General features: G+C 36.4%; 1 protein-coding gene across 3 annotated transcripts in view; it reads left to right on the forward strand.

Annotated features, from left to right (window-relative positions):
* LOC138712361 (sialin-like) overlaps window positions 1-27872 on the forward strand; it is a 67771-nt gene that overhangs the window by 14151 nt on the left and 25748 nt on the right. For 2 of the 3 annotated variants that reach the window (XM_069844030.1, XM_069844029.1), the window contains exons 2-3: window positions 22648-22835; window positions 27409-27642. In XM_069844030.1, the coding sequence (XP_069700131.1) occupies window positions 22648-22835; window positions 27409-27642 (422 nt within the window). Of the gene's footprint in view, window positions 1-10595; window positions 10792-22647; window positions 22836-27408; window positions 27643-27872 lie in introns of those variants that run through there. The other variant, XM_069844028.1, reaches the window with a different exon arrangement.

Below are 27872 nucleotides of genomic sequence, written 5' to 3' on the forward strand. Positions count from 1 at the left end.
TGTTCTGTTTGTGTGCGTGCGTGCGACTTATTTCATGGAGTCCCGAATGACCTCTCAGCGGAATGAACACATGACTACATCTTGCGTTAGCGTTACTGGGACAACAAACATCTGCTGCTAGGATTGATATTGACTTCTTAGGAAACAGAAGGCAGAAGACACTACCGCGCTTTGGACTGTTACAAAATGCAACATTCCAAGCATATTAAGTTTATTAGCAAACATTCCTCGTCCTTGTGGCTGTGACACTTGCCTCGATCCAATGTCGAGGGTTCAAACCTGATGGAAGAAATTTTAGAACAAAAAATAATAAAAAAAACTTACAGAACAAAATAACAGTTGTTGGTATAATTGCCTGGAATTTAATTCTTGCATATTATAACTCCTAAAATAAGATAATAATGTAAAGTTAAGCAAGTTTCGAGCAATGTATGGCACATTACCAAAAAGAATGTAAAAGAAAACATTCAGAAATATATTGTTACATATTTACAAAGAGATGGGAGTGTACATGATCAATATGGAAGTGTAAATAAATCTGTTATTATCTGAGAAATAGAAGAAATGTAGAGTTGGCATGAATGGAGTTTTACATTTAAAAACGAAAGTTAAAACCAATAAAGTCCATATGAAAACGAGATACATACATACATACATACATACATACATACATACATACATACATACATACATACATACATACATACATTAAATTACATTACATTACATACATTAAATTACATTACATTACATACATACACACTGTAAGGACTACCTATTTTCCACAGTCTGGATGAATGATCATAAAATAGTTTTTGCTTGAAGAGTTTTTTATATTGCTGTTGGTTTCTTCATAAGGAATTCTCTCTGTATATTTTGCGAATTCTAGAGAAATTAAAAATTTTACAAAAATAAAAAGTATTTTATGATTTTGACAGGTAACGGCTAGAGTTAGATCTACGATAATTTTCTAAAGAAATCTTCAAGTCCTGACTGTTTTGTCCGAAGAAATTGTTCACTAAAGGATAATTAATTAGTTAAATAGTCGTTGATTTCTGCGACAAAAATGTTTTCGTAGGCAATACATACGCCTATTATTTCATTGATCACTACATCATATTATGTTAAGAATAAAATTACATATAAAAATTATAGGAACAGATTTCGAATAAATCGATAGGATTTTTTTTAACCAAGATCCATTAACTTCTTATTAAAAATGGTCGTCCTCAGTGTTCTAGGGTCGTCTATCTATCAATTAGTTCCTCTTCGGGGAAGGGCACGAACTGAGAATGTTCTCGCACGCAGGTCGTTCGGGTGGGCCCATTGTACTACCCGCGATGGAATGGTGTGCAAGCCCTAAGCCCCCCGCACTACAGATCCCCCTGCGCGCCGCCCCTGAACTCCTCAACAGCTTATATGATCCCTTTACATTTCCGCCTAGGTCTCATCACGGTCTCTCATCCTCGGTCCCAAGAGTTACCACGAGCCCAGTGGAGACCCCACGGTGCAAAGCACTACCACCAACAACGAATGACCACACACCTAAGGGGCCCAAGCTCAGTGGCGGCTCGCAGCCGACTCTACATCGGAGCAAGCTCGAAACCTAGGAAAAAAGGAGATGATGATGATGATGATGATGATGATGATGTCCACACCTGTGGAGTAACGGTTATCGCGCCTGGCCACGAAACCAGGTGGTCTGGGTTCGATTCCAGGTCGGGACAAGTTACCTGGTTGAGGTTTCTCCGGAGGTTTCCCTCAACCCAATACGAGCAAATGCTGGGTAACTATCGGTGCTGGACCCCGGACTCATTTCACCGGCATTATTACCTTTATCTCATTCAGACGCTAAATAACCTAGATGTTGATAAAGCGTCGTAAAATAACCTACTAGAAAAAAGATTATGATGATGATGATTATGATGGTGATCATGATGATGATGACGATGATGATAACGAAAAAGAGAAATGTAATTACGATGGTGAAATGAGTCCGAGGTCTAACCCCGAAAGTTACCTAGCAATTCTACTTTAATTGGTTGAGGGAAAACCTCGGGAAAAACCTCAACCAGGTAACTTGTCCCACCCGGGATCAGAACTCGGGGTCTGGTCTTTCCCGGTCAGACGTATCAGACGTACTAACCGCTACTCCACAGCGGTGGACTTTCTAGGGTTTATATGATCCGAAGTTCAGGAATTAAACCCTGTCGAGGACGAAGGATTTTAAACGACTATAAAATCCTAATTCTTGGAGGGAAGTACAGCTTTGAGTCCCGTGTCGTAGATTTACGGAACGTAATCTAATCCTTTTTCTGATAGAGGGCTCCAAACAAAAAACTGTTGGCCATTTTCTCAGCCAGGTTAAATTTCGGCACTGAATAAATTCTGCAATCGAAAGCATCGTTAAATAAAGCATTACTACTCTTTTCCAATTAGTAACTTATGTTCACCATTCCCAGTTGAATTGATAATAGGTACCAAATATGAACCTAGTCCGTCCATTAGTTTAGGAGAAATTATCGTACACAAACAACATGTCAAAAACCTGTATTTCCGTAATAATCTCCAAAACTTTTTTACTTCGTATAATTAAACGATATATAGGTATATAACAAAAAAAAAACAAAGACATTTGACAGACAAGAATAAAACTGCACGTGGTGCAAGATTTTTTAAAATTTCGGCACAGTGCCATAAGTATATTAGCATCTAAAGTTTCGGCTTCATCATCAGGAATGGAAAGAAAAAGAGCGCATTTGATGGGCTCGTTACCAAGACCTGACCACCGAAACCTTTGATATTTCCACATTTACGATCCGGTTCAAAAACAAGAAAACATCTTACCCTTGGGAATCTCAACTCAATATAAGACAGAGAGAATTGAAAAACAGGAACAAGACTGACTGGTACCCAGAAAAATGTCCAAACTATTCTCATTGCATACAGCAAAATCGTAATTTCGTTTTTATTTGGTATACTGTGATTAAATGTTGCGTATATTTAAATCCAGGTTATAATACTGAATTTTCTATATTTAACTAGACTCTAGACGTCAAGACATTGCCGATATGCTGAGAGTTGTCAGTTATTGTTATTACATTTTCCTCTGGGTTTCATCATTACATGTCTTAGATTCGGGTATTAAAACAGTTTTACAGTAAATTCCTAGAACGTAACTGAACGCAAAATGTATTTATACTAATGCAATAACCCCTTCACAGAGCTCACATATCAGTTCGATGGAACAAGCCACGCTATTTCTTTGAAACATGGATTACCACATCCTGTATGTACTGTGTAACTGATAATGAACTATTTATTTTGCTCTTATCGAAATGTTAATGATGGAGGACTTTGCTTGACTTGCCTAGGCTTCTCACAGCCATCCATACTGTTCGTATGCAAGCCAATTGAAATATGTATTTTTTTTACTTGGTTATTTAACGATGCTATATCAACTACAAGGTTATTTAGCGTCGAAGGGATTGGTGAAATCTAGCAAGAAGAGGCTGATGATTCGCCATAAATTACCAGACATTTGCCTTACGGTTGAAAAAACCTGGGAAAAAAAACAGGTTATCAGCCAAGCGGGAATCGAACACGTACCCAAGCGCAACTACTGATCGGCAGGCAAGCGCCTCAGCCGACTGAGCTACGCCGGTGGCTAACAAAATAATATTCCCAATAAGCTTTTCAACAAGGATACGAGTCTTCCATGGAGTAAGCACAATGACACCACAGTCTTGTATATAGTCACGAAGCTCAATACGTAGTAAATATGCATCCATAAATAGTTGCTAACCACTAGGATCGCTAATATCGCCTCATTACAGACAATGTGAAATAGTACCGGCACAGTGTATTGTTCCTAGCACCCTCATAACTCAAGATTCGTTACTGTATATACTATACTATGTTGACACTGTACTTGCCATATTTTGTTATCTCATAGCACGAAGAATAAAGAAAGTTTTTGTGATACTACAAGACTCTATTTTTAGATTTTCGTTGAAATATGTTTTATCATTCCCGACAGCGAAAAAAAAAATAGTTCTTGGGATGTCATCTTTTTCTTATATATAACTTTTATTACAAACTGTATATTTATTTATTTATTTATTTATTTACTTAGTTCTTTATTTATTTCTTTATTTATTTCTTTATTTATTTCTTTATTTATTTCTTTCTTATTTCTTTATTTATTTCTTTATTTATTTCTTTATTTATTTAAAAAACATTAGCTCATCACTACATTAGTCATTGCAGTCCGAAAGAGCAGATGCCCGCGCCCAGGCACAGTTCAGTTTAGCTATACAAAATATTTTACAAAATTGAAGTGTTCATTCAGTACAATAAAATTAATATAGTGTAAAACTTAGACTAGAATGTAATAGTCTAAACGAAATAATAGAAACTACAAAAGTATCCGTGTATTAAACTTTAAATTTAAACTCAATTAGTTTAAGAAAAAAAAAGAATACTTAGCCTAACTTGTTTCTTACATCTATGTGTGTCAAGTGTAGCTGAAAGTTAGCCCTAATTAATGAGTTATATATTCTGGGTTCGAAATTTCTGCTGTGTTTTAATCTTGTAGTTGTGTGGCATTTGGGTGTATTTAGAAAGGAACTGCAATTTTGCCTGATACAGCAATCATGAGAACCAATTTTAAATATATTTTTAATTTTATGGAGGTAAGTCAGGAATATTTGTTCACATATTTGTCCTAGATACAATTCCGGAGAAATTTATTATGTTGTGTAATTTAAAGGCTTATATAGAGAAATTTTTATAATTCTTTTCGGAGCAATATTAAAGGATAGAATGTCGATTTTGGAGGAATGGTAACTTTCGGCGGTGGACCTCGGACTCATTTCGCCATCATAATTACAATTTCCCTCCTTCACCATCATCTCCGTTTCTTTCCTATATTTTAGGTTGGTATCCACCAAACTTTGACCCCGTGGTATGTGGTCATTAGCTGCTGCTGGTAGTGTTACGCACCGTAGGCTCTCCCCTGCTCTCATGGTAGCTCGTTGGACCGCGGTGATACATTCATGGAAAGATAAAAGGGATTTTGCAGATTGTAGGAGTTCGGCGGTTCCCGCAGGGAGAATTTGTAGCGCATGTGGCCCGCGAGAGTCCCCAGCCCGTGCCTTCCCTCAAGGTGGAATAATAGATAATATAGATACACATTATCCAAATCGTCATTAAATTATTTGAAAACTTCATCAATTTTTAGGTGCAATTACCTATTACAGCTCATATTTTTACCCCATCTCTTATTAGGCCGTCCGAGATTTCTTTTTCCTCTAGGTCTATAATTCGTAATGAGCTTTGGAATTATATCATCACTCATTCCTTGCACGTGACTCAACCATTTATTTCGACAATCATCAATATTTTCAAGAACTCTAAAACCTTAATGCTGAAATTTACAAAATGGCGATTTACTCTTCTTTACTCGTAATATTTAAATATGTAAAATATGTCAAATAAAACAATGGCAGTCTGCGTGCCTATAAATGTTTACATTTTCCTCACATTCAGCATTTACAAGTCAGTAGGATATCGAGGGGAGGGGAGGGTGCGTGTGCGTGTGAAAACCAAAAAGAGTAGAAGAACATGACAACAAAATATCACGTGATTATAAACTTGAAGAATGAGAAATCATTGGACGTACACGGAAAAGACGAGCTGAATTTCATTTGTTGCAGAAGGAAATGCTAAAGGACTTAGGACTTCTTCAACATTTTATTAATTGCAAACATGTATACAGTAATCATCTCAGATTCCTTTATTCATTCAAAAAATCGAAAAATGTAGAAATGGTAACAAGTTTAATTTGCGGCAGTGGCTATGAATCAGAAACTTTAGTTCTAAAGCTGGATATAATAAAATTGTCAGTGTTTCTGAAACATATACAGCTCTATGGAGTGTGTCGTGAAATTTTGGATTTGAAAAATAAATTTTATGCCATCCAGAAAGTCTCTCTACAACGCATTTTTTTTAAATTTGCAACGGAGTCTTTGATATGGCACATTTTATTTTGAGACAGACTTTACCAATGAAACGTGAACACCTGCAACAATGCTCAATTCAGTATAGAGAAAATCTGTGCAACCCACCAAGCGCAGACTTCACATTAATTTAAATCTGCTCGTTTTCAAAAAATAGGTTGGGATTTTTGACACATACCTTTGTTTTTTTTTCCTAATGCCATTCAAGTTGCTGCTTGTTCTTTTAGAATTTTCGATTACCTGTTAACATCGACCTATCTACATCGCTACATAGAAGTTGTGAGTGCTTTTTTTCTGGCGGAATGCGCTGGAACGGCGTTCCGGCACCTTTTGTTTCATTTTTCATCATGGAACGGAAATATGTGTGAATAACTATGTTTTTAATATAATTTTTCTTTGAATTCCGCTTAGACCTTGAAAGTCTCATTATATTATTATTATTATTATTATTATTATTATTATTATTATTATTAAAACAAACAAATATGTCGCAGTATCGTGGGCGTTCAGTAAAGTGTGTCGTCAATCAAAAAAGATTGAGAACCACTGGTCAAAGGAATCAAACCTAGGATTCACCTCAAATGCGCGAGTGCATTAAATTTATCAAATTTTCACAGCTTGAGTACAAGAAATGGTTGTCACAAAAATTTGCCTGGCTGGTGTTAAATGCGGTCCTGGGAGGAAACGAATAGGACAAATATAACTACTGTGAAGAAGATAAAAAAATGAAAAGATAATCATGGTCAACGCGACAAAGATGGTGACGTGAAAGAAAAAGATGATCATAATGACGACAGTTTGATGTAATATGGAATCATACCGCGTACCCATCGTAGCGTACGTACTTTCCTTCCTCCTCCAGGCAACTCTCACTGCAAGACCTGACCTCATCAATGCAATCTGCGTTTGCCGGGTCTACTTCCACCGAATCACGTTTACCGCGACATTTCTCAGAATCTGTTGCAACAGCTTATATGCCGCTCAGCGTTCGCTGCCAAATGTTTCTCTGGTACGGTAAGAGTACGTACACGTTGGACCGATGATAAACGATAAAAGAAGCAGCGATGCTATATCAGAGAGAACTGAAGCACAGTCTACTATATACAGTCACGAAGCTTGCGTTTTGAGGGTGGTAGAAACAATAGACTGTGACGGTACTATTTTGCATTGCCTGTAATGAGGCGATATTAGCGATCCTAGTGGTGAGCAACTACCTAATGTTTGCATATTTACTACGTATTGAGCTTCGCGACGGTATATACTAGACTGTGATTGAAGCATGCATTGTCATTGAGGTGTACATATTGGAGTAACGATAAAAGCGAAGATACACGATAAAAGCGACGAAAAAGAAAATTTTCATTTCCTTCGCTCTTGTCGTTCACATGATCTCTGATTAAGATAATATTAATCTGTATAACGATCGGTGGTTATCAATATCCGAGTATTAAGCGATTTATGATTATTTCGGCATATTATATTAATTATCATGGATATTGACAAATTAATCAGTTGTGTATTTATTCGTAATACGTTATGTGATCACAATACCCAATCACAATGAATTTATACTAGCTCTGGGATGAGAAACGGGTTCAATTTTGTATGTATTTAAGTTATATTAACCTTGAACCTAACAGCTCATATTTTCTATATTATATCTTCTTTCATTAAGTGGATGTATAGAATATCTTCTACTGATAAATGGAATGGGTATTTAAGAGTTGTTAATTCATTATAAAAAAATGGATCTGATACAACGTTAATACAAGTTAATTGTATTTCCTAGAATATGTCTATGTATAAAATACAAAACTAAATAAATGAATAAAATAAATAAATAAATAAATATTACCTTAAAATCTCCAGCAATATCATTAATACTTGCGCCGTTTTAAGACATTGAATAATACAGGTATTTACTTTGTCACAAATACTCCGACGTGAATGTGTTTGTGACACGTCTTAATATAATTATTGCTGTTAAGGTGAATATCGTCAGTGACAATCAACATCCCTAAGACAAAGACCATTGTCATAGGAAGAAAAATAAAGAAGGTAAATTTGCGAATTCTAAATGAGGCAGTAGAGGAAGTGAACAGTTTAAAATACTAGGGATGTACTATAAGCAGTAACATGAGCTGCTGCCAGGAAGAGGAGGACAGCAATGGCCAAGGAAGTTTTAATAGAAAAAAGAAGCATCTTCTGCGCACCTCTGGAAAAAGAACTAAGGAAGAGATTAGTGAAGTGCTTTATATGGAGTGTGCCATTGTATGGGACATAAACATGGACAATATGACGGAGTGAAGAGAAGCGATAAGAAGCATTTGAAATGTGGATATAAAGAACAATGGAACGTGTGAAGTGGGCAGACAGAAAAAAAATGAAGTTGTGTTGGAGAGAGTGGGTGAAGAAAGAATGATCAGGAAGAGGAAAAGGAATTACGGAGGCTTGGATTCTCGTCACAACAGACCACGTTGTACTGTTTTGCCATTTTCTTTAGACTCGAACGCATCCTACTACACAGGCGGAGCAGTGTAATAAACGTGTTGCGTTTCTTGCGGATTATACAGGCACGTCAGCCTTTTGAGCAATTTTCTTAGAGATTTTTGTGGCGTAGGCCTACTCAAAAATAGGGCCAATGTCATCTAACTTAGCCTCTATTAAAACTGATCTGTTTCTAGAGTGTTTTTAATACCGAACCCGTGTTACCAAATTTATTCACTAAGTTATGTATTGCATGCCTTGTTGACGGCGGTGGAGTATTCGGAAATTTCGCAACAAACTCCGTACAGATCCGGCGAACAGATTCATATGTATAATGTCTTGTACACAAGCGCTATTTCATTTAGAGTCAAATTGTAAGCCATTCTATAGTATGATATCTCACACGAAACTGCGCCCAAAACAATCGTACAATTGTACAACATGCATGGGCGCGTCCAATGTGAAGGGGAATCGGAGAGCAGAGTTGGCGGCTGATGGTAGACTGGCGCCGGCCTGCCCATATGCCGTAGATCGGTAAACCAAACCAATAATAACTCTATGTAAGAGTTTTAAATTCTGGCTATTCATAATATTTATGATGTGTGTCCAGTGAGTATTGTTTTCTTGCTCTTTTATTGAAAAATGACAAAGAAATTTCGCTGCTTGTGAATTTCTCTCAGTGGTGATGCTGCAAAGGACCAAAAAGGCTCAGTTCTTGAAGTGCGTAAATAATTATGATTTAATGTACCGGTATAAGGAGAAAGTAACACTAAACTAAACTGAATAATTTCAAGGAAAAATTGTTCCGGAGCCGGGTATCGATTCCGGGACCCTTCGCTTAGCGCGCGAACGCTCTATCGACTGAGCTACCCCAGCCTTGAAATTATTCAAACCTGCTTTACAGGGAGCTACTAACTGAAAGCCAGATTTGTATAATACTAAACTAAACTGTTAGTACGTTTACGTAATTCTTTCTTTTAATACTGCATATTATTAGAAGAACAATAAAATGTATATATCTTATGTACTCTGACCTTAAAATCATTAATTTCTACATAAACTATGATTTATCTACAAAATAAATTGATTGGAAGCAATTGAGTAATATTAAAATTCTTGTTTACATGTACGACTATACACAGATTGCAATTCTGTCACATATTATGTAAAAGATTTGTCGTCTCTTACTTATTAACATTAACGCTCGTCATAAAGGCGATAATTCGCAATTGCAGAAGCTACAGATCAAAGTCTTTAGTATGTAATCTTAGGACTGTACAAAACTTGAATAACGGCAAGTTGCGAATTAAAGGAGTTCATCATCTAAGTACAATAACAAAAAAAAAAAAAAAACAATTTGTATTACCAAACGCCAACATTTCTTTTTAGTATGATTGTTATAATGTCACTATTAGCCTGGATTCAATGATAATGTGTCAGTCTACAAATCTAGCGGATACAGAGTGGATACAGTACAGTCGACCTAATTCAGAATTTCTCTATACTGTTTTCGCTGTAAGAAAAATCCTAATGTAGGCTAAACACAAGCATGTTGCTGTCATACCCGTGATTGGCTAAAAGGGATGAAGTTACAGGACAATGGAGAAAGTTACACAACACAGAACTGCACGCATTGTATTCTTCACCTGACATAATTAGGAACATTAAATACAGACGTTTGAGATGGGCAGGACATGTAGCACGTTTGGGCGAATCCAGAAATGCATATAGAGTGTTAGTTGGGAGGCCGGAGGGAAAAAGAGCTTTGGGGAGGCCGAGACGTAGGTGGGAAGATAATATTAAAATGGATTTGAGGGAGGTGGATATGATGATAGAGACTAGATTGATCTTGCTCAGGATAGGGACCAATGGCGGGCTTATGTGAGGGCGGCAATGAACCTCCGGGTTCCTTAAAAGCCAGTAAGTAAGTTGTCTCATAACTGAAGTTAGAAACCTCAAACACAGGGATCGGGTTAGCGGATATTACTGGCGGCTGAAGACTACAAACGTTTGAAAGGAAAGATCCGTAGAAAGATTTACTATGAAATAAAGATTTTTCTTGTAAATTAGTCTTCGCTGGACCCCGCCACAGACTCCGATATCATGCGGTTCTCTCAGTACCACGTGAAGACCAGCATGTGCGCAACTTCCCGCAGAGTTATTAAGGAGGGTGTGGTGCAAGGCTCGTTACAGTCGAGCATGGATACTCGCGGAGAACGCCTCGTGGTCCAGCCCGGCACCACTCAGGTGTACGTGCCCGCCAAGGACTCCGATCAGTCTCCAGGTACGTGACGCACACACATTTCGTGAAAGAGGAGTGTCTGACGTGAGCAAAAAATACTACAACGAATCAGTGTACCTTTGACATGTCTTCAGATTATATAACATTGCTTTAGGTGTGAAAAGTATTACATTTTATGTGCTAACTTTACTTTTTAAGCCTATTTATGAAGTACAAATAACATCGTCCAAGAAGAAAATCGCCGTTTTATGATGCCCTCATAAGGAGTTCAAGTGATACCAAGTTACTTTGTAAAGAAAACTATCATATTACAAATAATATTCTTGGCTTGTAGAGTACGAACAAATTTCGTCAGAGGACAGTCCTATTCAATTTTGAGAAAAATCACTTTCTTGTGCAAGGGGTTTAAATGATCGTATTTTTTTTTTAGTGAAAGTAACTGTATTTCGTGTGCGTGCTTACCAGATGAAGTAACTTGTAGATGCTGAACTTCAAGAAAATCTAATAAGAACATTGTAGTTCTGTGTCATTTTAATTCTGACATACGGATTTCGAAGAGTCTCGTATTTTCGGAATAAGAATTCCGATTTATAGGTACTACCATAAATAAAAAAAAATCGTCCAAGAAGAACATCGTCCAAACGAATTTGGACAGAATATCTTATTGTGCTTCAAATTAATTGAAGTTGCTTTTGGAGCAAAAATTTTGTTATTTCATATGCAAATATAGCTTAGATTTAATAAGTATAAAAGTACGCAAAAGAAGAAAACTGCCGTTTTGTGTATTTTTTCCTAATGCATTGAAATAATGTCATATTTTTTAAAATGAAACTTACTATATTTCACGCACATACTTTGCTTGTAGGATTCGAGTATTAACAATTAATATTGTTCAAGAAGAAGATAGTGCCAGTGAATTCTGAGGAAACTTTTTTTCTATAATACTGTCAGGTCCTTAAATAATATAATTTTGCTTTAGGCGTGGAAGTTATATTATTTTCATTACATACTGGCTGCGGACAGGAAGGTCCGGGGTTCGATCCCAGGTGGTGACAGGATTCTTTCTCGTTGCCAAACTTTCAGAACGGCCCCGAGGTTCACTCAGCCTCCTATAAAATTGAGTACCGGGTCTTTCCCGGGGGTAAAAGGCGGTCAGAGCGTGGTGCCGACCACACCACCTCATTCTAGTGCCGAGGTCATGTAAAGCATGGGGCTCTACCTCTATGCCCCCCCAAGTGCCTTCATGGCATGTTACGGGGATACCTTTACCTTTTTTTTTTTTTTTTACTTTCAGTTTTACTTGAAACAAGTAAAGACTAATGAGATAGGTTTGGAAGTAAATCCCGAAAAGACAAGGTATATGATTATGTCTCGTGACAGAACATTGTAGGTAATGGAAATATAAAAATTGGAAATGTATCCTTTTAAGAGCAACAGCAACAAATATAAAAGACACTTTAGGTGAAATTAAACGCAGAATAAATATGGAAAATGCTTGCTATTATTCAGTTGAGAAGCTTTTGTCAACTAGTCTGCTTTCAAAAAATTGAAAATTAGAATTTATAGAACAGTTATATTCCCGGTTGCTCTGTATGGTTGTGAAACTTGGACTCTCACTTGGAGAGAGAAATAGTGATTAAGGGTTTTCGAAAAAAAATATTTGGGGCTAAGAGGGATGAACCAAATTGCTGCAAGTCCATCACCTAACAGAAACATTACTGAAATCGAATATTATAAAATCTAACCTGAGCATACTCACATATTACTAACAATCTAAAAGCTTGTAAGAGCTTTAAAAATAATAACTGGATTGTTACACATTGCGTATTAAAAACTGCTGGTAATGAATATTTATGAGTGACGTGTTGGCGATAAGAGTGCCAGACAATCTCTCAGCACTTCATCTCAATGAATAAACGATTACAAAAGGTAAAACTCGGGCAACTTGTAGTCTAGCCTGGTGTTTGTGCACTTGATCGCAGATCAGAAATGAACCTTTTGATTTCTAAAGGATCACACGATAGAATTCATAGTCTGTGATTCTTGAGGCTATTTAGTATTCTTATTCTTACTATCACTATTACTATTTCTATTATTAGTACCGGTACTATTACTATTATTAGTACTATTACCTTTCCAGACTCCAATTCTCTGGATGAAATTTTCTTTATTTGAATATCTGATGTGATAGTTCTCATTAGTTAATTTAAAAATAATTAATGTAAAGGGGTTCAAAATTACGAAGATCATTTATTACTTATACCCAAAATGAATAGTAAAATGCTAAATGTGTTAAAAAATCTAGATATCTCAGTAGTAACCTCCAGATTTTGTAGTCATTATGAGTATACGAGTAAATTTCAAGCTACAAAATTTCATATTATTATTATTATTATTATTATTATTATTATTATTATTATTATTATTATTATTATTATTATTATTCCTTGCTAACCACCGACGTATTATTCCAGTAAGATTTTGATTAATTCCATCACGACACTATATTTTATTAAATAAATTATTAATATATCTACATACAAATCTAGCGAGTTATAGACCTATAAAGTTCTGTAGAAACTTGATATAGAGAGATGGATGTATTGCTGTGGGTAACTGTTAGGATAAATTAAGGCATGCCAATGAAAACTCGAAATATGCACTTTCGTTGAAATGATGACATCGATTTTTAGCAGTTATAATACACTTAATTTATTTACAAGTGTAATTAAGGGTGTATGTACGTGAACGACCACAAATATTATCAGAAAATGCAGGCTCTAAATGTCTACAATTTTATAAGGAAATTAATTCACAATTGGACAGAAATTACAAGGTACCACAACAACACTTATTAGAACTTAAATATCCGATAATAATATAAAAAGATTACTAATAATATTTTTTAGAATTCGCTTTTTACTTTAAATTAAATTTTTCAAAATTTGAAAATTTTCACACATATTATTTCATAACTCCACAACCATTAGAGATAGATTTCTGAAATTTTATACACTAATTTAACATGCATTTATGCAAAAGGTAGACTACAATAATGCCCATTTCTTTGAAACAGAAAAAATAGGTCACAAAACATTATGTAAATTTTAATATATTTTATTTAGTCCTAATAAAAATTAATTGTATTAAAATAAACAACTCTACACGTCTGAGAGTAGTCTACTTTTCAGAAAAGAGTGTTTATTACATGCAGGAAAAATATTAAAGATGTCAGAGAGACCATAACAATTTTATGGTTATCAAATGATGTAACTGCAGAATTATTTTGTTTTTTTTTTTCATACTTTGATAAAACTTGTTTGAAAAATATTATTAGTAACCTTTTTATACTTTCATCAGATATTTAAGTTCTAATAAGTCTTGTTGTGGTACCTTGTAATTTTTGTCCAATTGTGAGTTCATTTTCTTATAAAATTTTAGGAATTTAGAGCCTGCATTTTCTGATAATATTTGTGGTCGTTCACGTACATATACCCTTAAATTTAATACGGAAATATAAATTAAGATTCCAGATTGAAATCTGTCTTGCTGATATGCTGATTACCGTCATAGTCGCCCACAGGAATTTTGAGCACCTCACAAATATTTTTGTCGGGGTCTTCTCTCCTCGCCAATATTCTATTGAATCTTGAAATTGTGTAATTTAAATACAGTATTAAGACAACAAGCTAAGGCAATTTTATTACAAAGACAACCTTGATCGTTATTGAAATTGAAATATTACTAGGGCAATATAAATAAAAATAAATTCAGGCATACTTCATGAAAATACTAGAAATATATTTAAGGTACAAGTCAGTGTAGTGTAGCCAAATCAATTGTTGTACAGTAGTATCCTAACCGAAACGTCACATTTACAGAAGCTCTTGAAAAGTAGGCTGCTTTAGTCAGAATATAATTCCAATGCTTGAGATTTCAAAGCAGATGGCATCTTGAATCATCTCAGCAAATATAATGTTCTATGACCTCACCGACGTTGATCTTTAAAACAAGTTCACACTCATCAGATAGCATCTTTAGATTCTTTATTTTTCTTGACCTAAATATTTTAGCAAGTGATTCTTAATCAACTTCGTTTGTTGAATCCACGTTCGCCATGTGCTACATTAACAGGGAAAGTGACATTCATAGTTTCTACGCAGGAGCAGGTCTTTCACTACAAACCCAGCATCCTCTAAACTTCCCTCTTTTACACCTTCCTCTTAGAGACAGTGACGAAAAGTCTTAAACTTGTTGAAACAATAATAAATCTCACAGAATTCTTCTTTCATGTAGAAAGCGTTTTGTAAATATTTGATGTCTTCCTTTCCCTAAAAAATCTAAGAATCGGGCCGGGCTCCCCTGGCGCCTGGGCCCACCAACTCGAGTAGTGTTCGTCACCCCCTACGAGCGGGAGTGTTACTGTGTGAACAATAATGCCTAAGACAATTTTTCGTATTTATTCGCCTTTCTTATCATGTCCTTGTCTATGTACTGAGAGAGCACTAATTTTTAAATGATATTATTCAGAACTGTTCAAAAAGCTGACCTGACGGAAGGGGAAAATGTCATGGTAATTTATTGGATTAATTCTTGGTAAGTCTGAAAAGAATGGAGGTTTTGGTGGTTTTCCTGGAACATTATTTCGAATTCTGAGGCACTGCATTCACACACACCACTTCCTCTCTAGTCCTACCCACATCCCGTTATAATTATATTATCATCATCCTCTTATCAGTTTCACACAATGCAGTTTGAAGCTCCAAAATAAACGAAGTTGAATGCGCCAATGTATGAATTCATAAACAAATGAGAGAATGAGTGAACAGGTAAACTTTAAAACGACATTAAATACATGGATAAACACATGAAAAACAAACAAATTAATGTATTTAAAGGGCTATTTCTCTGATATATTGGAGATTTATCCTTCGAAGAGATGGAAAAATTCAAATATCTTGGAGCAACAGTAACAAATATAAATGACACTCGGGAGGAAATTAAATGCAGGATAAATATGGGAATTGCCTGTTATTGTTCGGTTGAGAAGCTTTTGTCATCTAGTCTACTCTCAAAAAAGCTGAAAGTTAGAATTTATAAAAAGTTATATTACCGGTTGTTCTGTACGGTTATGAAACTTGGACACTTACTTTGAGAGACGAGCAGAGGTTAACAGTGTTCCAAAATAAGGTGCTTAGAAAAATATTTGGAGGTAAGAGGTATGAAGTTACAAGAGAATGGAGAAAGTTACACAACGCAGAACTGCACGTATTGTATTCTTCACCTGACATATTAGGAACATTGAATCCAGACGTTTGAGATGGGCAGGGTATGTAGCACATATGGGTGGATCCAGAAATGCATTTAGAGTGTTAGTTGGGAGGCCGGAGGGAAAAAGAGCTTTGGGGAGGCCGAGACGTAGATGGGAGAATAATAGTATAATGGATTTGAGGGAGGTGGGATATGTTGGTAGAGACTGGATTACTGTACTCTTGCTCAGGATAGGGAACGATGGCGGGCTTATGTAAGGGCGGCAATGAACCTCCGGGTACTCTAAAAGCCATAAGTAAGCAAGTTATACCTCCAAGCCATTTTTGGGGATCTTGTATATTCCATCCTTTCTAAAAATTATTCGGCCAGTCTTCTCTGTGTTTAGACATACTTATCTCCTTTAATATTACCAAGACTCCTAATTCCTCCCTAATTACTTCATTTCTTATGTGATCTCGTCTTGTACACCCTTTTAATGCTCACAGAAATTTAATTTCAACGGCCTGTTCCTTAAGACCCAACATTCACATAATAACCCTTAGACAGTCATTGTTCGATATAAATTCAATTGTTTTTCTATTCTTGTTTTCCTGCCAAAAGTTCTCCTTATTGTTACTCCTGCGGTGGCTGAGGGATCAGACCTTCAGCCTATCTCTCAGGTGACCGGATTCGAGACCCAGTCAGGTCTGGGATTTTTCTCGGAGTTTTCCCGTTTCCCCAAATTAGGCATTTACATCATTCCGTCAACATTTCTTCATTTCGTCATCATTCCATAGCATTTCCCGAACGCCGGCTGGCGACGCACGGAGGGGGCTGGCCTAGGGACTAGTGGGGTTGCCTGCTTGAAACCTGCGAATCTTACTGCAGTCAGCCGATGTGGATTTGGGAATACGCCTAGCTTGAGGGTTTAGCGCAATAGATCGTGAAAGGTCGCAGTGCTGTATCACAGTGCCCCCTCCCAAAATGTAATTCCATTTAATTCTCCTTATTGTTCCACACATCATCTGAAAGTCCACCAATGTGGAATAACGGTTAGCAGGCCTGACCGTGAAACGGGCGGGCCTGGATTCAAATCCTGGTTGGGACAAGTTACCTGGTTGAGGTTTTTTCCGGTTTCTTCCTCAACTCATTAAGACCAAATACTGGGTAACTTTCGGCGCTGGACCTTGGACTCATTTCGCTAGCATTATCACCATCTCATTCAGACGTTATACAGGGTGTTTCAAAAATACGGGGCATAATTTCAGGTATGTATTTCCCACATGTAGACAATCAAAATAGTTCATTACAATATGTGTCCGGAAATGCTCCATTTCCGAGTTATGGCCTTCACAACATTGAAATTCACCGGAACGTTTTTCTTTCCGCAGGTTGTTGTCATTACAGAAGATGTTCAAAATGTCCAACTCCTGCTTGAATACAGACCTCACATCGATGTCTCATTGACCTGCGAACACGATCCCAAACTCTAGGAGTATTGCGTATGTCCTCAGAACATGCCACAATTCGATTCCGAAGGGATTCCAAATCAGGCACCGGAGACGAATAAACCAATGATTTTTAATGGCCCCACAAGCAGAAATCGAGAGTGTTCAGAGCAGGCGAGCGTGGAGGCCAAGCAATTGGGCCACCTCTACCTATCCATCCATCGATCAGGAAACCTTCGATCCAAGTACCGGCGAGCCGTACGACTGAAGTGTGCAGGAGCGCCATCATGCAAGAAGTGAATGTGTTTACGATTGATCAGTGGAGTGTCTTCTAAAACATGAGGTATGGTTCCGGTGAATTTCAATGTTGTGAAGGCCATAACTCGGAAATAAAGCATTTCCGGACACATGTTGTAATGAACTATTTTGATTGTCTACATGTGGGAAATACATACCTGAAATTATGCCCCGTATTTTTGAAACACCCTGTATAACCATAGCAGTTGAAGAAGAGTCGTAAAATGGCCAATTTAAAAAAGCCATCATCTGAAAGCGTGTTAAATTAGTCTTGACGTCTTTACTAAATCCATAGGATATGCTATTTCCCAGGTAAGAGAAGTGTGTTCACACTTTTGAGTGACGGTTAGGGCGTCTGACCGTGAAACCAGGTGGCCCGGGTTCGAATCCCGGTCGGGGAAAGTTACCTGGTTGAGATTTTTTCCGTAGTCTTCCTTCAACCCAATATGTGCAAATGCTGGGTAACTATCGGTACTGGACTCCGGATTGATTTTACCGGCATTATCACTTTGATTTCATTCAGACACTAAATAACCTGAGATGTTGATACAGCGTCGCAAAATAACCCACTAAAAACAGACGTGTGAAGTCTGTTTCAGTATAACATTATATATCAATATTTAGGACCTTAAGAGTTAGAGTCTTATAGACTTTTATTGTAATTATTAATAAAGGTCAACACCAAATTTAATCAAAATTCAAAAGTTGATAGTTATAAACATGCAGGTGGACTAGCCGAACATAATAATCACTGCACTGGTAAGCTGTCATGATTATCTGGAACAAATGACGCTGCATTACACTTAAGACTTGCAAGATTATAAACTACGTTGAAGATAACACACGACTGAACTTCGCTCACCGAATGCAACTGATTTATTGCCAATCAAGAAGTGCATATGCAGGGTAAAGATTGGCAATATCGTGATATGAATAATTTCGTGGCAGTTTGAGAGAGCATATCACTATTTTACTGAGGATCGTGTTTGTACAGCAACATGTTGAAAAACAGTCCCTCAATACATTGACCAATGACAATAAGATATACCTAGCATCGAATACATAAAACTAGCAGTAATTTTTATTTTATTTATTAGCGTACTAACAACATCTAACTAATGACACGTAACCACAAAAGAACATGACCATTATTTTTTAGTTGATTATTTAACGACGTTGTATTAACTACTAAGTTATGTGGCGACATGAGGCCGAGGATTCGCCATAGATTGCCTGACATTCGCCTTACGGTTGAGGAAAACCTCGGAAAAAACCAACCAGGTAATCAGCCCAAGCGGGAATATTATTTATATTCTAAATGAAGGGTACAGAGTTATAGTGGGCCAAGCGCCATTTATTAAAAACTGAGAAAGCAAGGGTTAAAGTTAAGTGAATACCATAGTTTAATGAAGATTGACATATCACTTAGCTTTAATGTGCATACTTTATATTACTTGCTATATGTTTCATTAAAGTATGGTATTCACTTAATTTTAAACCTTGTTTTCTCCGTCTTTAATATATGGCGCTTGGCCCACTATGGTTCTGAACCCTTCCAATGTCATTGACAGAAATTTATATTTTTATAAATATAAATTCATAATTTTGACATATGTGAACACCGAGGATACAAATGTTTAAATGTTGTGTAACTTATAAAAGATATTGATGAGTTGCAAAATTGCATTTGTTGGTACTTTAACTCTTAACAATTCTGTAAGTATTATCCAGATGCGAGAATGTGCATTAATGTTCATGGTTATCTACAGAATCTTTTCTTACTTTGTTATTTAACGACACTGCATCAACTACTTATTTAACGTCGCTGGGATGGGTGATTGCGAGATGGTATTTGGCGTGATGAGGCCGAGAATTCGCCACAGATCACCTGACATTCTCCTTACGGTTGGAGAAAACCTCGGAAAAAGCCCAACCAGGTAATCAGTCCAAACGGAAATCGAACCCACGCCCGAACTCAAGTCCGAATTGGTAGGCAAGCCGACTGAGCTACGCCGGTGGTATTACAGAGTCCTCTGACTGACAAATCTGATATGTAGTTCGGTGTTTGTCAAGGAAATTGGTTTAGGCCTACTCTACATTTCTGCTACCCATAGAAGTATCCGGGCCGGCTGAATGCGGGTTATGAAATGTGTAACTCGGAATACCTGCTGTCAAAGTGTTATATTGCAACTGAAACGTTTTATCTAGCAGAGCAACAGAAGATGCAATGAGAAATTGTCAGCATATCAAACAGGAAATAATCCGTCCACTTTTCGCTGCGATATGACGATACGACAGTAATATGTGCGATTGGTATGATAAGAACTCTAAGCTTATCAGTTGTAAATTTTAACATTGCACCCGTTCCATCTGTCTTCTGTGTGATATGTGAGCCTTGTATCATAACTAGAGCCCGGATTTTATTACAATTTATTTTTTTTAATAATTCCATTTATTTTATTACAAATTTACAGCTTAGATGAATTTAAAAATTCCTATTTCCTGAACATGTGAAAGTAATAGTGACAGTTCGTGAACAAGATCATGTACGTACCACCATAAATATAACCTGCAATTCTAGGTTGATCATAATACTCGAGACAAAAACGGGATGGAGGAAGAGGGTTAGATGTAAGATGTATATTCTTAAAAGTAGTAAGATATTGAAGGAGTTTTTTTTTTATAAAAATATTGAACTTCAAATAGTTATTGTTTACAGAAGACATGAAAACTTACAGGTTCATTTAGAGCAGGGCTAGGCACCAAGAGCGAATTCTACTCTTTCACGGGGAGCCATACGACTTCTCTTCAACCCCTTTCTTCCCCGCCGAACACCGCGCAGCATTGATGCCGAACGGATGAATATTAAGCGTCCCCGTTTAGAGTTTGGATTCGCTCTCGGTGCCCAGCCCTGATTTAGAGGAAGACTGCATTTCACATGGATTTTTTTGCGATGATCTTATTTTATGTCTCAAATTTGGCCTTTCAGTACCTTGTCATAAAACCTATCACTCCATGTCTGACTTTTGTCTTGAAATTAGCATAGCTCTCATTGCTTCAATACGGTACAAGGAATGGCTTGGCAGACGTTGTACCATTGAATGGCCTCCTCGTTAGCCCGATGTGACTCCAATGGACTTTTTAGTGTGGGAAATACTAAAAGACATAGTTTATTCAATGATAATAAAATTTAATGTTATTTCTCGAATATCCTTTCTCCCGAAAACAAATTTCTCGAATTCCATTTCCCGAATGTCCTTTTTCCCCGAATGTTTTTCTTACGAAAACAAATTTCTCGAATCCCTTTCCCGAATGTCCTTTTTCTCGAAAGTTTTTCTTCCGAAAACAAATTTCTCGAATCCCATTTCTCGAAAGGCCTTCCCGAAAGCTTTTCTCCCGAAAACAAATTTCTCGAAACCCATTTCCCAAATGTCCTTTTTCCCCGAAAGCTTTTCTCCCGAAAACAAATTTCTCGAATCCCATTTCCCTAACGTCCTTTTTCCCGAAAGCTTTTTTCCCGAAAATAAATTTCTCGAATCCCATTTCCCGAATGATTTTTTTCCCGAAAATAAATTTCTCGAATCCCATTTCCCGTATGTTTTTCCCTGAATTCTCGAAAATTTGTTATTATTAGGAAATGTGTGGTTGGTTCAAAACTGTGGCTTTATTAAACTTATTTAATTTGAATTAAACTTACAGTTAATTTGATGTACAAGGATAAAAGGTTTTTAAGGTAATTTACCTAGGAAATCAGTACGTTGTGGCCAATTGCTCTTAAATAGTCCATGATGCGATCTTCTTCGCGATAAGCTCCATATTGAATGAATACACGACTTGCGAGAAGATCCCAACAGTGAAGTACAGAGAGGTGGAGTCCTCGTATTTGCGACTCGCAGAAATCTTGAGATCCTCGCGAAAAGTGATATCTGGTTTCTCGATGGTACGTTCAAGGTATGCCTTTAATATTTACCTAATTATTTATTGTTATGGGTATAGTGAAGAGAATCGGATAATATCCTGACGATGATGAAAAAATATTACCCTTACTTTTCGTCTATCCCTTGCTGTCCTCTAAAGAAGAGGCACAGTACGTCGTCATTTTCCGAGGAGTGTTGTCAGCTTCTCAAAATTTTGGAATCCAAGCATGCCAGCCGCAAAAATGTATGTGGAATTTTGAAAAGGGTACAATTAATGCGAGTTTAAGTGTTTTTCCAACAGTGTCAGTCTCCTGCTGTTTATTATATATTTTTTTTTCATTTGGAAAAATCAGTTTACAGGAAAATTCAGAATTTACGTTTACAAAAAGCACGTAATTCTGGAGATCGACACACACGCTGTTGGCACTTGCGTTTGTTTCCACAGCTAACGTGAAACAATGTTTCGATGTCGCCCATGGGTGTCCTTTGGTAACGGTCGGGAATATCTTACAAGTTGATGAATTAGGGGGCAAAGTACGGCGGCATTCTCTCCGCATGCATTTCTTCAAATTTTCCCTTTCGGGAAGCTGGACCAGAACGCCAGATGAAACGTGACGTAATTCATTGCGAATTATGTGATCAGGAGGTAATTCTTGATGTTCTTCGGCTGCTCGTTTTAAACTTCTCAATACGGTACATTCTCACGATTTGGTGAATGCGTGTATGGCGAGTCTCCTGATCTCTTCAATACAGTTATATCTTGTCGATCTTGAATTGTTATGGCCCGGGCCTTGCATTCTTTCTGACGTAGTATTCTACAATTTCAATAAGTATTACCTTTGTGTGTTTTATATTTCATGCATGCTTTCAAAACGGCCATTTGGGAAAGTGACCATGCGGGAAACTGTATTAGGGAAAATTTATCATTCGGGTTTATGGATTCGGGAAAATGTACGGAAATGTTGCATGTCTGCTGTTTGTTGCAGGTCTCTTCAAGATCCGATACGTTTTCGCGGTGCTGGGGTTCATCCTCACCGCCATCGTCTATGGACTCAAGGTGAACTTGAGCGTGGCCATCGTGGGCATGCGTAACCACTCGGCGCACGGCTCCAGTCAGCTCAACATCACGCACTCCGACTGCGTAGGCGACGTCGAGGACCACACCACGAGGAAGGTCGGTAAACCGGTTCCATAATATGTTTACATACGTTACGTGCTTACTACCGAACATCTGTATTATAGCCTTGACTTTGACGTCTGCATCGTTAAATTCTTTCTCTTCTCGAAGGGAGTGGGGGGGGGGTAATTACAATTTGTAACATTAAATATATCTTATGAATCTACCATACTGAAGATATAGGTTTGGCATGCCATTTGGCTGTCTGTCTGCGTGTAATAAAGAATGGAAGAGAGAATAAAAGAGTTGATGACGCTAATGTAACACGGGAAGAAAGAGTAGATAAATTAATTAGGCGGGTCTATAGAAGAAAAATAAACATGGAAAGAAAGCAAGATGTAAACACAGAAAGACAAACAAGCGTTCGTAACGGAAGAGGCAATGATTTACTTTATAATGTTGAGAAGTGAAGAAACAAATAGTCTATTTTGAAAAAAAAAACACACACACACACACACAAACTTTTAACAACTTCAATACAGTTTGTCAAACTATTGCCCATCCGTTCTACACTATTGGAAGTATTTTGGTTATTATTAGTTATCCACGAGTCAATTTATCCACAAATTATGTGCTTGAAACCTATCAACTTTTATCACAAATAATAGATAGGTGGATATATATTTTTTATATAACACAAATTGTGACTTAATCAAATTAACGCTAGCGATTTCCTTCTTAAATTTCATTTTTAAATATGTTTCTAAAATAGCAAAAGTTACTAGGTCATGTGCCTTCAACATGATTCTAGTAGAGAAATCTATTATCACAAGAGGTTTTCTTTCCGTCGATAAATTTACGAGTGAATTTACCCAAAGAAAATAAAACCTGACGTTATATTTTAACAAGGCATTTCCGCGAACAGAATAATAAGTAAATAATTAATACACAGTTTCGTAATGCAAAGCATAATAAAAGCCTAAACTAACCTAACCTGTCACTAAAATCCTAAACAAACCTAACTTGTCACAGATTCGCCTTTACAAGGCATAACAAAAGCCTAAACTATTCTAACCTAACCTCTCACAGTTTCGTATATGCAAAGCATAATAAAGCCTAAACTAACCTAACCTAACCTGTCACTAAAATCCTAAACTAACCTAACTTGTCACAGATTCGCCTATACAAGGCATAACAAAAGCCTAAACTATCCTAACCTAACCTCTCACAGTTTCGTATATGCAAAGCATAATAAAGGCCTAAACTAACCTAACCTAACCTGTCACTAAAATTCTAACCTAACCTAACCTAACCTGTCACAGATTTTCTTATACAAGGCATAACAAAACCCTAAACTACCGTAAACTAACTTGTCACAGGTAAGTACGTAAGACATAATAAAAATCTAAACTAACCAAACCTGTCATAACACTCCATTTTCTTACCCCTACACACTTCCTTGAGGTATGAAAATGGTCGAATTTCTATCCCTCTGGAACATCGCAAACTTGCGTGAAACGTTCGTAATGTCTCATAAGTTATGTTGGTACGACATGTAAGACTGCTGAACATGCATAGGCTATATCCGCAATAGGAAAGGAAGTCACTCAACGCTCGTTCAACCAAAATAATAACAGTGCTCACTATTTACTTACATCGTATTATATTTCATATGAATTCTTATACAATAAAATCAAGATATTCATTTACAAATACGACTAGAGCCAACTAGTGTTAATTAGTTACTCTTAATTACGCATGAATGACGAATGACAAAATAATGTAAATATCAATTTGTATTATAAACAAAATAATTAAAAAAAAAAATAAAAAGTGAATTAAATGTACAATAATTATGGACTTAACAATCCGTAAAAATAAATCTATTCGACGAACTTGATGCTGAGAAAATTGATATTGATTGATTACTTCTTAGTTTATTGCCAATTAAGTAATGATGTTCCTCATTGATTTGCGAAAACAATTGCGAATCATCAGCGAAAAGACAAAAGTCACTATATACATTCATAGATGTCCTAGTGCCGAAGAGCGTAGGCCACTTAGTTCGTCAGAGACTATCCAGAGTGCACCACATACAGTGGGTCTACATTGCACTCGTAATAAATAATTATGGTGGAGAATTATTCTTGGGACGTCACAGGGGAACCGGAGGATTCTGAGAAAACGCCTGTTTTGCCTGGATTACGGGCTTGCCTAACATAAGTTATTCAGGGTCGGTCAACTGTAATTTGAACCCAGACCCGCGACATAAATTATAAGCCCAGCGGGCTATCACTGAACCACCGCGGCAGTAAAGTGACAACAACAACAACAACTATTATTATCATTATTACTACTACTACTACTACTACTACTACTACTACTACTACTACTACTACTACTACTACTACTACTACTACTACTACTACTACTACTATTATTATTATTATTATCATCATTATCATCATCTAATATTCAATATTGTAGTGATAAATGACTTTCATTCATTCATTCATTCATTCATTCATTCATTCATAGTGTTCTGCTCAAGGCCATGTAACTGACATTCTCTTGCATACGTAATAGCATTAAATTTGCTCCAAAATAATAGTAATTATTAAATAAACCTCTTTCGTTCATACGATTTATTTCATTATAAAAGTGTGGCACTCTTATTGAAAGACTATTAAGTAACTTCGAAATAGGCAGTTTGTTGCTTTCGCGTGTTAAATATTGGGTACAGTACAATACCTTGTTGACTAGTTTCACTGTTGTGGGCTATCCTCAGTACTGGTCGATCCTGGTCTTCGCGCCTTTTGTTTGCGTTTCCTGTGGGAGTGTGTTTGTGTAATGTAATGTGAAGTCAAAAAGCGTGTGTGTTCTGAAATTGAGTTGTGTGTTGAGAATTTCATATGGATGTTTTTTGTGTGCCTGTATATTTCGTATTGTTCTGGTGTGTTTAGTTTCTGGTTCTTCGGTTGAATGTGTAGAATTTCCATGTCTGTGTTTGTGTTTCTGTAGATTTGGTTAGCATTTGTGATGTATTCTGCGTATGTGGAAGTGTTTTGTAATTTTGTTATGGCTGTGATGTGTTCTTTGTAACGTGTTTGAATTGATCTATCTGTCTGTCCTATGTAGAAGTTGTTGCAGGTGTGGTTATATTTGTTTGTCTGTGTTTTTTGTGTGTTGAGATGCTTTTTTAGAGTGTTTTTTTTCTATATGCGATGTAATTTAATTTCTTGAAAGAGGTTGCAATCTTGTGTGTGATTTTATTTTCGTATGTTAGTGTGGTGTATTTTTTGTGTTCTTGTGTTTTTGCTGTATTCCTATGTTTTTTGTAATTATGTTTTGTCTTTCTCATTATGTAGTTTATTATGTTAGGGTCGTGTCCGTTTTCTTGTGCTATGTATTTGATTGCATTTAGCACTTCTTTGTAGTCTTGTTGGCTCATTGGTATGTTGAGTAGTCTGTGTACCATTGCTCGGAATGCAGCTTGTTTGTGTTGTGTTGAGTGATTGGATGTGTTGTGTATGCGTGATGTTGTTGTTATTGTGGGTTTTCTGAAGATTTTGAATATGTGTTTTTTGTCAATTTTTGTTATTGTGTTGTCTAGAAAATGTATGGATTTGTTGCTTTCAATTATAGGATGGGGTAGCTCATTTAAATCCAATTTTAATCCACTTTATTTATTACAGAAGAAAATAATTAAAATATGTCTTCATAAACCTATTGATTTTCCATCTCAAAATTTGTTTTTAGACTTTAATGTACTTAACGTAAGACAGATTTATTATATTTTATTAATAAAATTCATACATAAAAATCGAAATAATTTTGAATTGTATTCTCATAGTTATGAAACAAAAGGTATGAATCCTTTAAGATTGTTTGAACCAAAATGCAACACTGTTACAGTATTTAAACATAGTAGTAATTTAGGCCCAAGAATATGTAACAAATTTATATTTAAATATCCTAATCTTGTCAATTCTAATAGTTCTAGTATTACATTTAAAAAGTTATGTATGGATTTTATAAAAATTGAAAAATCGTAAATTTAAATTTATATACTATAATTGCATAGTAGACATAAGACAAATTGTATTGTATAATTATTAATTTCAATTCAGAAATCCGCCCCTGAACACGAGTTTTACTCTTTCAGGGGCGAGCTAAAGTTTTTCTGTTACAATTATTAGCAAAATAATAAATAAATAAATACAATTTCTAATGTGTAGTGTAGCTTTGGATGTATTTTGTTTATGTGTTGATGTAGGTTTAGTAACTTATTTGGTTTTTTTGATTTCGTACTAATCACAGTATGTGGTCAAACCCAATTTTTTGGTTAGGATCATGAATCACAAACTGTTTAGTCGAACTAATTAATTTCATGTTGCCAGACAAAACATATTTCATTATTAGATCAATCATAAATAAATATATAACTAACGAAACAAACAAACAAACAAATAAATAAATACTGGTAATTATTATTGTTTAGTAGCCTACGGTACATAGCAGGATTTTACTTCCTTTGGTGTTATATGATAACAGTTGGCAACATTGAAAATACGGCTATATTAACATAATTTTAGGAACTAATCTTATGTGAACCCCGCTATAATTTCAGGATGGGCCTTTCGACTGGGAAGAAGGAACAGTGGGATTTATCCTGAGCTCCTACTTCATAGGCTACCTGGTGAGCCAGGTGCCCGGCGGACGCGCCGCTGAAGTGTTGAGTGCCAAATGGATCCTGTTCGCCTCGGTGGCCCTCAACATCATTCCCACGCTACTCACACCTCCTGCAGCCAAGATCCACTGGTCAGCCCTCGTCTTGCTGCGCATAATTGAGGGAGTTGGAGGAGTAAGTACGTCATTCACAGAAATCCAACTGAAGTGTCCACCACCTTGTATGCACTTGAATATGTTTACGCAGGATTTTACTTTTGTTCCTTCCTGGAGAAGGAATATCAGGCAAAGGACTCAGTGCCGAAATTTATGGCATTTAAAAATATCCCATCCACAATTTAAAAGGCTCCGGATAAAATTTACTGGACCATTTCTCGCCCATGTCAAAATTCATTATCTTAATAC

Source organism: Periplaneta americana, chromosome 13, assembly GCF_040183065.1.
Source record: "Periplaneta americana isolate PAMFEO1 chromosome 13, P.americana_PAMFEO1_priV1, whole genome shotgun sequence".
NCBI classification, from domain to species: domain Eukaryota; kingdom Metazoa; phylum Arthropoda; class Insecta; order Blattodea; family Blattidae; genus Periplaneta; species Periplaneta americana.